At 43.9% G+C, this 13090-nt stretch overlaps 1 protein-coding gene across 1 annotated transcript; it reads right to left on the reverse strand.

The window, feature by feature from the left end:
* Positions 1 to 455: 455 nt before the first annotated feature.
* pklr (pyruvate kinase L/R) lies at positions 456 to 13014 on the reverse strand. Its single transcript, XM_071912736.2, has 12 exons — positions 12952 to 13014; positions 8214 to 8378; positions 7645 to 7736; positions 7413 to 7544; positions 6020 to 6206; positions 5498 to 5771; positions 4420 to 4570; positions 3348 to 3500; positions 3076 to 3242; positions 2218 to 2284; positions 1131 to 1245; positions 456 to 975 (listed from the first exon to the last, which is right to left on the reverse strand). Exons 1-12 carry the CDS (start codon positions 12968 to 12970, stop codon positions 845 to 847), a joined length of 1653 nt encoding a protein of 550 aa, XP_071768837.1. The 5' UTR covers positions 12971 to 13014; the 3' UTR covers positions 456 to 844.
* Between the last annotated feature and the right edge of the window lie 76 nt (positions 13015 to 13090).

A 13090-nucleotide genomic window follows, 5' to 3' on the forward strand; every position in this document is an offset into this window, starting at 1 on the left:
CACCAAGGAAGGAAGAAGCCTGTAGAGGAAAGGGAAGGGTGGCACACAGGGGAGACAGACACGAGAAAGACCCATGCAGCAGCAGACACACTTAATTAGTTTATGGGCGAACAGTCAGCAGGCGTGGGCATCTGGGTCATCTCAGCGGACAAAAAGGGCTGCTCCGGTAATATCCGACATCTCTGCATCTACCGGCACCGGGCGCACAATAAAGAATTCCTCCAGCACAGAGATAAGCATGCACAGTGCTATGGACAGAGCTGGAAACCTTATCTCCAAATGGTATAATAATGGCTAGCAATTATAATATGCTCCAACAATAGCAGGCAACTACACAGTATCCATTTTCAATTCAATAGGCCTATTATTCGGACAAGTAATAGAGTTATAAAGAAAAGGCTTGGCAACTCAATTATGGAAACTCTGACCCCCAACATCAACAGGAGAACAGTGTGTGGAAGTTAATGATTCAAGTTTTATTTGGAGGGAGTCATTGCTTTAAAGAAGTTAAACAAAAATTCTACATTCATGAGACCGTATACATAATTATGTTTCAATGGCAGCTTTTCTCAGCAACAATTCCCTTACTGTTGACTCTGTTAAGTCTAATGATGAAACCTGTTGCTGTCACAGTGATGTTTTAGTTTATCTGTCTGTGGTATAGTTATTGATTTGATTTAAAGCAATGGTTCTCAATATGCAGGTTTTCACTCCAACCAAATACTACAGCAACAGCCTGAAATCAGCAGTGCTTGCATAGAATGAAAACCTTCTTGGACCTTGTTGGCACTTGGTTGGGGACTTTAGGAGTCGCTGCATTGTTAGGTCAGTTTGTCAGTCAGATTTAGTGTCCAATACGTTCAGTGTGTTCGGGTACATTGACCGCCCTCATAATGTTAGTGTGACCTGAGCCTGGGATCCAGCCTGTCACCACAATCACCATGTCGCCTGTCTTGAAAAATCCTCTTGCCTTCCCTATGGGGGTGAGTGGGGGTTGGAGAGGAGGAGGGAGAGAGAGAGAGAAAGAGAGGGGGTGCGTGAGTAATACAGTATCATATCATACAAATGATATGGGATGTGCACTACCAAACAAACAAACAAACAACACACATAAACACACACACACTGACCTATATCCATGCCAAAGTTGACCCTGTTGTCGACATCATCGGCCCAGACAGGGGCAGGCAGTGGGTGGAAGAGGACAGGGAACACCCCTCTTAACAGCTGGGACTGACGGGCCACCTGAGGGAGAGGAGAGGAACAAACTAGAGTGAGTGTTCGCCACTAACGCTGTCAGGGTTCGGAGTCTGATCCTCGCATCCTGGTGGCTTAGGGGTCGACATAAATGCGACATCCTGGCTTCACCTCTGGCCCATGACCACTTTTGCATGTCATCCCCCTCTCTCTTCCATCTTTCTATACTGTGACTGTCCAATACATCAGAAATGCAAAAAAAATAATCTTTAAAAAAACAAAAAGGACTCTGATTCTCACCAGGACCACCTGTGCTAAAAATACATGCCCTCATGGTACTGTATAGTGCTTCGGATAAAAGTGTCCAACAAATGGCTCGTGTTACACTCTTTCAGCAGGCAAATTAAATAAATTCAGCCTCATCCGGGGATCCACGCTCATTAAAATCTACCAGTATTTGCTAGTACCCAGACTACAGCAGAGTGGCGCAGTGAGAGAGACCACCCAGAGGGGAGTCGAGCCCCCATACCATCCTGCTGGAAATGTCCTTGACCAGCAAAGTGAAGCCCTACCAGCTCCAGGGGCGTTGTTCTGTAGCTGACACTGACCTCTGACCTCCATGCAGAGGGGGGCAAGGGAAAAGAGAATTTCCCTACAGAGATTAATACAATATGACATTAATATTATCATAATTATACCTGTCATGTGGGGGCCAACCAGAAACTGGTTTGTGACACATTTTGGGCTCTGACCCAAAGTTTAAGAACCACTGTACCTGAGCAAAGAGAACTATAGAACATATACTCCAGAAAATAATCACTAATCAATAAGCTTGGTGAGAGCAATCTGATAGGGGTAGCACTGTCACAATTTAGAGCAACAGCAAGAGTAAATATTTACTCCATCATGCATTGTGCAGTGTTTCGAAAAGTGTGAGTCATCAAGGATCAAGTGTCGTGAGGAAACTCAGGCAAGAAACAAGCACAGTTCTGTTATTTAGTTCATGCGATGAGACTGTACCTGAGGGCTTCTGGTCACTGCGACGATAGGACAGCGAGGGCGGTACCTTGACAGCAGATGGGCTGCCCTGGGACAGACAGGCAGGACAGAGGGATGGTGAGAAGGAGGGATGATGATGGAACAGGTGAGCAGTGTTTGTGTTTATGTATTTTTGCTGTCCATAGTGGTGGAGACTGGAGTCAAGTCAAGTTTATATTTATACAGCACTTCATCACAAAGCACGTGTCGACGGACTCTACAGAGAACGAGCCAACCTAGATCTGACTGATCAACAATCAATCACAAAACAAAAAGATGCAATACAGTATGCAACAAAACACAAGGAAACAAAGCAGCAGACACAAAATAGCATGTTGAAAAGACATAACAGGCCTACCTAATCTACATAGTCGAACCTAAACAGCACTACCACCAGCCTCAGTGAAGACAAGGAAAAACTCCCAAGATTAGAAAAAAAAAGGAAGAAACCTTGGGCGGGGCAATTCAGAGAGGGATCCTCCACCAGGACGGCAAAATGGGAAATAACATAGACAATTATAATGATATAAGAATGGAAATAAGACAAAGAGGAACATGATGAGGCAGAAAGATGGGACTTCTATCAGGTAGGGCCAGCGCCTGCGCCCACTGCCAGGACTGGAGGATATGCTTGTGTGTGTGTGTGTGTGTGTGTGTGTGTGTGTGTGCGTGTGTGTGTGTGTGTGTGTCATAATCAATGCAATATTTATTCAAGTGTCATGCATCAAGTGATGCCCAGTCCTCATGAGCTTACAGGACACAATATAAAACATCCGAACGCAGGTATGAGTGCCATAAACAAAATATGTCTATGAGCGTGCATTTTGTGTTTCCATGCACCTGCCAGTGGTGGTGAGGACTATGATGGCTCCAGCGCAACACTTGAAGGAGGACTCCACCGCTCCGATGGCTGTGACCTCTGTAGGGTCCGAGGACAGAGGGGTCAGACGACGCAACTCCTCAAAAAGCTGCTGGTGGAAAATGGCTGCCTCCGCCTCCCTGCAGATCTGTGTGTTTATGAGAGAGAGAGAGAGACAGAGAGAGACGGTTATCAAAGACCACTAAGTCATACAGATGTAACAGAATGGACATCAAAACTCACACACACACACCGAGTGCATCATTGCGACAGCCTTCACAGGAAACAGTCCTTTGGCGGTCTCTCCGGATAACATTACACAGTCGGCTCCATCCAGCACGGCGTTGGCGACGTCACTGCCCTCGGCTCTGGTCGGCCGCGGGTGGGCCACCATACTCTCCAGCATCTATGGACACACACACACATACACACACAGAGAAAATACATTAGCTTTACATTAACGTTTTGACCGGACCAATATTTCCCCATAAAGGATAATAAAGTAATACAATCAATCAATCAATCAATCCAACAAAAACTAATCACCTTCTATGTGTTTTGTCCAAGAAAGGGAGGGAAGACAGGACAAGCAATCAGGCTTTGGGGAGAGAATAAAGAGAGGGGGAGGGCAGAGGCAATGGCTTTCAGGATGGATGGACAGCAGTGGCAGAGAAAAGAGAGATCACTGAGAGTGAGGGGGGCGAGGGCGACGTTGAGAGATGATTATTGGCATGCTGGAGACTCAGTGTTATGAGTCAATAAGCAAGGCAGACAGTTGGAAAATGAGATAGCTCAGAGGGTCGGCTGAGCGTCTGTGTTTTTGTAGTAACTAAAATCCTGCAATGCTGATCTATGTGTGTGTGTGTGGGCGTTGTTTTTGCTGTTTGTGTGCTTAGGTCTCTTGTAGCAAACCTGCTGTAACGCTGTCACTCTGAGTCAAGAGCTGTAGCATAAACAAGATACAGCACTGTGACTCAACATGGCTGCAGGAGTGTGTGTGTGTGTGTGTGTGTGTGTGTGTGTGTGTGTTTGTGTGTGCATGTTTGTGTGTATCTGTGCGTATGGGAGCGGATGTGAGAGAGAAAATAAGAACAAATGTGTATGTATTTGAGGATGACTCCACTTGACAAGCGAGTGTGTGTTCATGTAAGTGCGTTATGTAGGAGCAGGAGGTTAATGTGTGCCTGTTCATTTTTAAATGTTTTCTCAGGGCCCATTTGACATGTAACAATGTAGTTAGTGTGTTTTTTAAATTTCTGCATCCATGTGTGTGTGTGTGTGTGTGCGTCTGTGTGTGTGTGTGTGTGTGCCCCCCCGTGTCTGACCTGTGTGGCACAGATGACAGGCGTGCCGGCTGAGTTACAGCGTCCAATCATCATCTTCTGGGCGATGAAGACTTTCTCCGCTGGGATCTCAATCCCCAGGTCGCCCCTGGCAACCATCACGCCATCACTCTCAGCCAGGATCTCCTCAAACCTGACAGAGGAATTAGACAGGATGGGGAGGAGAGGGATTGAGCGTTTGGGGTAAAAGGAAGGGGGTTGGAGAAGGACAAAATAAGGTGAGCAGAGATGAGGAAGCAGAAGCAGAAGGGACAAAAGCTGCGGTTATATACTGATTGTTTCATTGTTTTTATCATCTGGACCAGTCAAGCCAGAGCACATTAAAGAGCAGGTCTGGATCCGCAAAAATAAGATTTTCCTCACAATGCTTCTACAAATCTTCAAAACCTGATTTAGAAGTGGCATTGTGGTCTGAAGTCTACGTCGCCTGGATGCAACCCAGCCACAGATGCACACATGAGCAATGTAAAGTGATGGAGAGGAAGATGTAATGAGGACACATTTTTTTTTTTTTTTAAATACAGCCGCAGGAGATATAACAGGAATTTTCATGCCAAGTGTGGATGTGCAGCAACATGATCTCTTGAAATTTAATCTTTACGATCAGATCTCACAAATCCCATTTAAATTATAACCGTAGCCGAATAATGTCAGGAGCCAGTGAGCAGAGAGATGAGGAATATAGATGAGAAAGCAGTGACATAATTTGTGTCAGATATATTAAGTGGCAGCTATATTTCACACAGACAGCCACACGGATCATGTATCACAGATGTGTAAAATCCAGATAGTGTAGAGCTGAAATATGTCTATCCATCACTCTGTGACAGCCGGCTGTCCAGAAGAGGGGCAGTTCACTATCAGACAGATTAACAAGTCCTGTCACAGCCTCATTCTGAGAGGGGGGTCTAAAAGTCTCTGTTCAACTCACTCAAAATCTATCTCTCAAAATAATTCTGCCTAAATGGTTTCGATTCATAAGCATTTTCACTTGAACAAATCTGTATTCCCTTGAGCTGAGGATAAGTAGCGTACTGTTCCTCTCCTACATGACACTCACTTCTGAACCCCTTGCCGGCTTTCCACCTTGCTGACCACTTTGATCTCCCGGCCGTGCGGCCCCAGCGCCCGCCGCACATCCCTCACATCCTGGGCGGAGCGGATGAAGCTGGCAAACACCATGTCTATCCCCTGGGCCACCCCGAACCTCAGGTCGCACTCGTCCCGCTCACTGACCGCCGGCATGCCGATCAGGTCGCAGCCGGGGAGGTTGACCCCCTTACGACTGCACAGCGTCCCACCAGCCTCCACCACCGTGTCCACCCAGTCAGAGCCTGCAGAGGAAGACGAGGGGGGTTAAGAGATGAATAAAAAGTTAGTAATATTTGTAGTAAGAGAGAAGAAAGGTGGCAAGTTAGTGGAGAGTGATATAACGTCTGTGTTCTCCTAAGGTCCAACATGGGTGTGCAGCAGATGGTAATCGAGTGCCTGTATAAAGCATGGGAACCTATTCATATTGCTATTCTGCTAGCACTCAAGATGTTTACTAAATGTTTATTAAAATCATCTTAATGTGTAATACCTGTTGCTACTACTTTGAGTCCAATGAGGCCGTCATCGATGAAGATATTGTCTCCCTTCTTGAGGACTTTGGGCAGACTGGGATAGTCCACCCAGATCATCTTCCCATCTGTCTTGTTTTTGTCACTCTCTGCTGTCACCACACGCACTTGGCTGCCCTTCTCCAGCTCCACCTCCTCCTCTACCTTCTACACAAACACACACACACACACATCACAAACAGTCACAAACACACACAGGCACAACACAGAGAAACGTTAAGTAAACGCCATTTTTGTCTCTCTTTACAAAACACTTTAAGAGGCACTAGAGCTGATTTATTAAACATAATCACCTATGCTAATGAGGTCATTCATAAGGCTAATTAATGTATAATTAGCAAATATTTTTATATCAACATACTTGTTACATAACAAACATAACACATGGGCAGCTTTACTATGACTTCCACATCTTAAAAAGTTATAGTAGTTTCAAGAATTATTTTCAAGAAAATATTTTTTTCTTCGTTAATATGCAAATTTATGCAGCAAAGTGCTCCAAAATCTGATCAGATCATCTACTCTATAGGGGTAACCTGTGGTGAAAGTATGAAGTTTCTATCATCTATTGTTCTTCTCCTTAGTTATTGTCTTCAAAACAATGTGTCTATACACAGACAGACAGACAGACAGACACACAGACAGACAGACACACAGACAGACAGACAGACAGACAGACACACAGACAGACAGACAGACACACAGACAGACAGACAGACACACACACAGACAGACAGACAGACAGACAGACACACAGACAGACAGACAGACAGACACACACACAGACAGACAGACACACAGACAGACAGACAGACAGACAGACAGACAGACAGACACACAGACAGACAGACAGACACACACACAGACAGACAGACAGACAGACAGACACACAGACAGACAGACAGACAGACAGACACATAGACAGACACACAGAATTTGAAGTTTTCATGTTGTCAGCTACATGTGGCTCTATCCACTGGCAAGCACAGTGCTCAGGGAAAAGAAGAACAGAGATCAAATGCTTGGCTTGCTCTTGTCCTGAGAAAACATCCTCCTCTGTTCTGTTTACTGTTGCGTAACCACAACCTGTGTCGGGGCCAGGCTGAAGCCCACTTGGTCGACCAACACAGCTCCACACACACACACACACACACTGTCTGGGCCAATGACTGTTTGATTTAACGGCTGAACTCTTCAACAGGCAGGCGTGTTTTGTACCCGGTGCTTGAGGTTGGCAAGTTCCGGTAATTCACATTAGAGGTTGATGGTGATAACGTTACAGACTTCAACTGAGTGCATGTGACCGGTTGACTAGGTTTAGACTGCGAGCGAGATGTAGCGGAAGATGCTCACCCCTTTCACCAATCCAGTACGGATCTCTGGACCTTTGGTATCCAAGGCGATGGCAACCGGCCGATAGTACAGCGGGTCAGAGGTTATCGTCTCCACCGCCTCACGGATGTTCTTGATGGTTTCACTGTGGAACTGACACCGGGGTTAGAGAGACAGACAGAGACAGAGAATCAGTATGTATCAAAGTCGAAGGGATGCGAGAAATAGTATACACACACACACACACACATACTTCATGTGAACCATGAGAGAAATTCAGACGAGCGATGTTCATTCCTGCCTTGACCATCTCCTGGAGTTTGGGGACGGATCGAGATGCTGGACCTGAGAGAGAGAGGGAGAAACAGAAGTAAGAGACAGGATGTTATAGATTAAAACGGACCACTTAATCACTTAATCACTTCGGACACATAATCAATCCTTCAGCCAGTGGACCTTGATAAACAACACCTGCCCTGGTGGGGAATCAAAGGGAATATCTGGAGAGCCAGAGCCCTGGGAATGACAGAATAATGATGCATAAAATGAGCATGCAAATGAGCAAAGGCGACTGTATTCTGTTCTGAATATTTTCTCTTGTCTAGGACGGGAGGAAAGCAGAGAAGGGGGAGGTGTCAGATATACACAGAAAACTGCCACAGACACAAATCAAAACACAGAAGAGGCCACCCAGCACCCAAAACTTGGCTGCCTCGCAGGCGGCGCCACACCACGTCAGCTACGACATACAACTGTCGGGAGAGAGAGAAAAAACAGCAACTTGAAACTGAGACTCTGTCTATGATTGGTTGTCCCACTCACCGATGGTGCAGATTATGCTGGTGTTGCGGGCTGTGATTGGCTCCTGGTTGATGTCCAGCAGACAGAGGTGCTCCAGGAATGTGTCAGCCATGCTGGCATCCAGCTGCTGCCGCTGGATGAATGAGTCTGGCAGTGCCATCACCTCTGAGTAGCGTCTGATGCGAGCTATAGGGACAAAGATGTGAAATAAATGGGATTAAGTCAGAGGCGATCATTCTAACATTAACGCAAATGCTCACTAATGCTAACTCTACATACCAGTACTGCAACCAGGAGTGAATTAAGAAATTAAGAAATAGCATGTCATTTCTGTGTTAATGATGGGTAAGAACAGTTTTTTGTTATACGAGTATATGAAAGAACAGTAGCTTACCACCAAGGATTTCAAATGTACAGTCAGGGCAGAGGCAATCTATCTATCTATCTATCTATCTATCTATCTATCTATCTATCTATATACAAACACACAAGATACAGTAACCTGGCATTAACTACGGGGTGGAGGGTCATGAAGGTTTACATGTTGACATTCAGCAGTCATACAAGGAGGTAATGTGAAAATAAAACACTCTGCTGTTCAGGAGATTTGCTTTGACATGCAATAAAATGACATTTGAAAACAGGCAGGGAAGCCGATACTTATGCTGTATAGAGGGAATGTAAAGTGCCGTAAGCTGACATTTAAAGGAAATGAAAATACAAGAAGTGTGCACACACACAAACCTTCAGTGTTTGCTTGGATTTGTCAGCAGGCTGTATGTTTCAAAATTGGAAGGAAGACATGTTGCATGGTTCTTAGGAGCCTTACTCCTCTACAGTGTCTATAGCATAAGAGGATGGATGTTAGTCTGCCCTTAACATTAACCTATCATGATTCTTTATATCTTTAATTCTCAGACACTCAAGCCAAAAAGCCACTGATCTGGTTGAGTTTTTGTTGGATGCCTTGCTCAAGGTGTCAGTGTACAGAACTGAACCTGTCAAATTTCAGTTTTGTCTTCCTCTCTCTCCTCAGGAGCGCTGTGCCACACAATTTGCATGATCAAATGTCTGTACGGATGAGGAATGAGAAATTTACACTGAAACGGATTCTGCAGTTCTGATATTTAGTTAGAAATGTTATAAATGTCATCTGATGTTCTAAATACAATCAGACCACGTTCAAATAATTTCTCAATAAAACTCCCATTAATTGGAATGAAATTTGAGTTCACACTGAAAGAATCCAATATTTTGTCCAATCCAATATCTTCTGATATCTTAAAGTTAATATTAAAATTGGTATAATACTGGTAATGCTTTTCAATACCCATCCCAGGTGATGACGAGTCCACCAATTACTACTACTGCATAAAAAAAATGGATACAATGAGTAAGTATGAGAAAGTATTTTGGCACTTTGAGTCAATACAATTGTATCCATTTTATTGGATGTCACTGTCAGTCAAGCCTGCAATTTCTGCCACCACAGGGGAGGAGAGAGTAAAGGACGGAGAGGAGGAGATGAGCGGGAGAGAGCCATGGATCCAGACAGACAAGGTCGATGCTGACAGCACAACGGGAGTGAAGAGGTGAGAAGAAAGGAGAAAGGGAGGTGGGGAGGAGCAGAGCCGGGAGAATGGGTGATGGAGCGAGGCTAACGATTTCTATTTTGAAAAAAAAAAACACTACCTCGAAATTAACTATTAAATCTAGATTATCCAGTCTGTCAACGTGTTAAGAATTTGTTAACCAAATTTTGTGCTACCAGCCATTTTGTAGGAGCAGGTGCCACTTTTTTTTCAAACCCTTCCAATGCAGCTTTTTGCAGAGAACGGGGGAGAAACAGAGAAGGACAAACTCGGAGGCCGGAGGAAACTCCCTGAAGAAATTGGTGAGTGCAGGGGAGCAGGATGTGAACATGCATGGCTGTGTGCTGTGGTTTCTGTAGCTGTCAGTGCTTCCTCTCACTCTCTTTGTCTCTCTCTCTCTCTCTCCACCTCCCTGTGACCCAGTTCTGCCGCCCTGCTGCACACATCATTGAGTGTCCCACTGAGATCCGCCTCTGACACATCCCAGAGTATACACATGGACACACACACACACACACACACACACGTACAAACACACATGGACGCACGTATATGCACATACATACAGATACCTGTTACAGCAACGCTGGCTATAAATAAGGCAGACGTTAGGTTAAAGACACCAGTGTTGCAACATGCCAGTCACTGCACAGAATCGATGACAATAAAAAGATAAGGAAGGAGAGATAGGGGTTGGGTATGGCCACCAGGAATAACCAGTTTGCACTCAAGTCACCCTCTGGCACGAACACAGGTCAGGGTGTGTGTGTGTGTGTGTGTGTGTAATCGGTCGATGAACCCAAGGTAATAGGGCAGATTTTTGGGAATCCTGTCCAACTATGACTCTGCACGTAAGTCCAAATGCATAAGTCTGACAAACTCCACAGTAGTGCATTATCTAAACCACAAGTTCAAATTGTGTAATTTAGAAGTATATATGAATGAATATTTTGATAATGCATAACCATTGATGAGGTTTCAGTTTCATTATATATTGGAAAATGTGAAATGAATAGCCTGTACACCAATCCGTATCCACACGCCAAGCTCTTTCTAAGTGGATTGGTGCCTGCAGTGCAAGTTAACTTCATTAATCATGAATAGATGATACAGTAAATCAATGACTAGATGGTCATCTCTACATTCTCAACCATGCTGAAGTTAAATGATAACATGCAAAACTTGCTAAAGCCTCACTTGCTTAAAACAATATAAAATCCTTGATCCACTTACCCATTTTGACTAAAACCTTCCTCTATTTGTTTGTTTATCTGTTGGGTTCCTTGTATTTTATGCAGTCTGTAAATCCACCTCTCTGCCTTTATAGTCGTCGTCTTAGCAATGCTCAGGCCTCCTACCTGTTATCCTGTAAGTCTAATGTCACCCTAACAGCTTTAGCTCAATCTCTTCCATTCATTTATTCCCTCTGACCCCTCGGCTGCCCCCTCATCTCTCCACCCACTCACACCATTTGGAGTGTGTCCACTCCATGCAACAGATGGATGATGAGGCTGAATTAGCGTAGGTGGGGGCTAAAGCATGACTGGACCGGGATGATGCGAAGATTGGTAACACTTTATTCGGATAGTGCAATGTTGATACTAAACTAACTAAAAGCAGATTTTCTACAAAGTGTCACTTGCCTGTTTGCTGCATCTTTAGACTATGTACCCCTGACTTTAGCCTAACACTAATCCTAACCCTGGCCCCATTATTAACCCTAAACCCAACCCTAAGATTAACTGAGACATTGAATAGGCTATCTATTGACTAGTTTATGTTATCAGCTTAAATTCAGTTTTTAGTGACACAATACAGTCACTTAATAGTAGACTGAATATCAGGAAGTTTGGGTTCACAGATAGTCCAATATATATTGGAATATTCAAATAATGTGTGACCAAATTAATTGCTATACTTATACTATACTACACATCCTCATTCTTTGTTCTACTCATCCTTCCCAGTCACCCACTCCAGGGCCTTGCTGATATATTGGAGAACATACAAACCATATCCTGTATTAACTCAGCTGTGACAGAGAACAGATGTGCACGGAAAATGGCTGATATTATGTCAGAATGGGATCTTGACAAATGAGATGATAAGCCAAGCTGATGTGGTTTCTACTCATGTTTTCTATTTGGACTGTCTGTTATTTGAGAAACAAGGCAGTGCATGCAACTGTATTGGTAGAGTTGTAGTATATGCACACTCACGCATGAACACGCCAGTTGAGACAGGCTGACAGAGAGTGTAAATCAGTAGCCAAAGGACAAACAGACCTTTGTTCCTGGGTTGAGTTGAGTTTACCCTGCAGCCCTCTGCCCTGTGCAGCACACACCCAGTGTGATATAATAACCAACAAATAATTACCCGACCGGAGAAAACGTCAGCTTTATACATGAAGACCAAAGTGCAATAATATGACATTCAGACTCAAATTTGCAAAACTTCAAATGAAAGAGAAAAATGCTATCCGCACACTTCTGTCAGATGCAAAAGTATTATTGGCTGAATAAATAGTAGCTATTTTGCATCTGACAGAAGTGTGTGGATAGCATTTTTCTCTTCACTTCTGGCTGTGCGGTTGATTTTGTTTCATTGTTCTAAAACTTCAAATGAAGAAATACAAAAGCCAAGTTATAGGCTACTATTACTGTTACTCTATCATTCCATTAGGTCTATATTATTCTTATTATTCAGTAACCCGCACCCTTAAGTCATTCAAATCCAGTGTGTCCAACATCCAAACATGTTGGTTAGCTGCCTATTTAGACAGAAAATGATGTGTAATAGCCTGTTTTCGTTTATTGGCCAGCTCGTTAGCAAACAAAATGAAAACGGAAAAGAGTGTAGAAAGATCAATACCTGGCGGCGCTGACAGAAATAATTGGCAGAAGTAGCAGAAGTAGTTTTTCAACTGTGAATAGTTGTGAGAATGAATGACAAGAATGTAACAAAGGAAACTGTGTATCAATATCAAAACTGCCAAGATAGAAACGCAATAGACTGAATAGAATACAACGAGAGATGTACTACTATATAAAGTACAATATATATACACACACACACACACACACACACACACACACACACACACACACACACCATATAAAGTGCCTATAGGTTATAAAGTTGAGATCATTAGAAAGGTAACGACCAACCTGTGGGTGTTGGGTTCATGAAGCAGGCCAAGATCGACTGATGTGGAGAGACAGGCGCGACAAATGTAAATGCAGTTTGAGTGAGTTTTAGTGCCACCTGCTGCACAGCAACGTTAATGTCGCTGTTGTAGACTTTACC

The sequence above is a fragment of the Centroberyx gerrardi genome, chromosome 12, assembly GCF_048128805.1.
Source record: "Centroberyx gerrardi isolate f3 chromosome 12, fCenGer3.hap1.cur.20231027, whole genome shotgun sequence".
Lineage (NCBI taxonomy): Eukaryota > Metazoa > Chordata > Actinopteri > Beryciformes > Berycidae > Centroberyx > Centroberyx gerrardi.

What these genes read in the sequence shown, in the direction of transcription:
- pklr (XM_071912736.2), bottom strand. An exon ending in CTGTCATCTGTGCCACACAG is followed by an intron (nt 3,501 to 4,419) that starts GTCAGACACGGG and finishes GTGTGTCCATAG; the next exon opens with ATGCTGGAGAGTATGGTGGC. An exon ending in CAGTGACCAGAAGCCCTCAG is followed by an intron (nt 1,246 to 2,217) that starts GTACAGTCTCAT and finishes CCTCTCCCTCAG; the next exon opens with GTGGCCCGTCAGTCCCAGCT.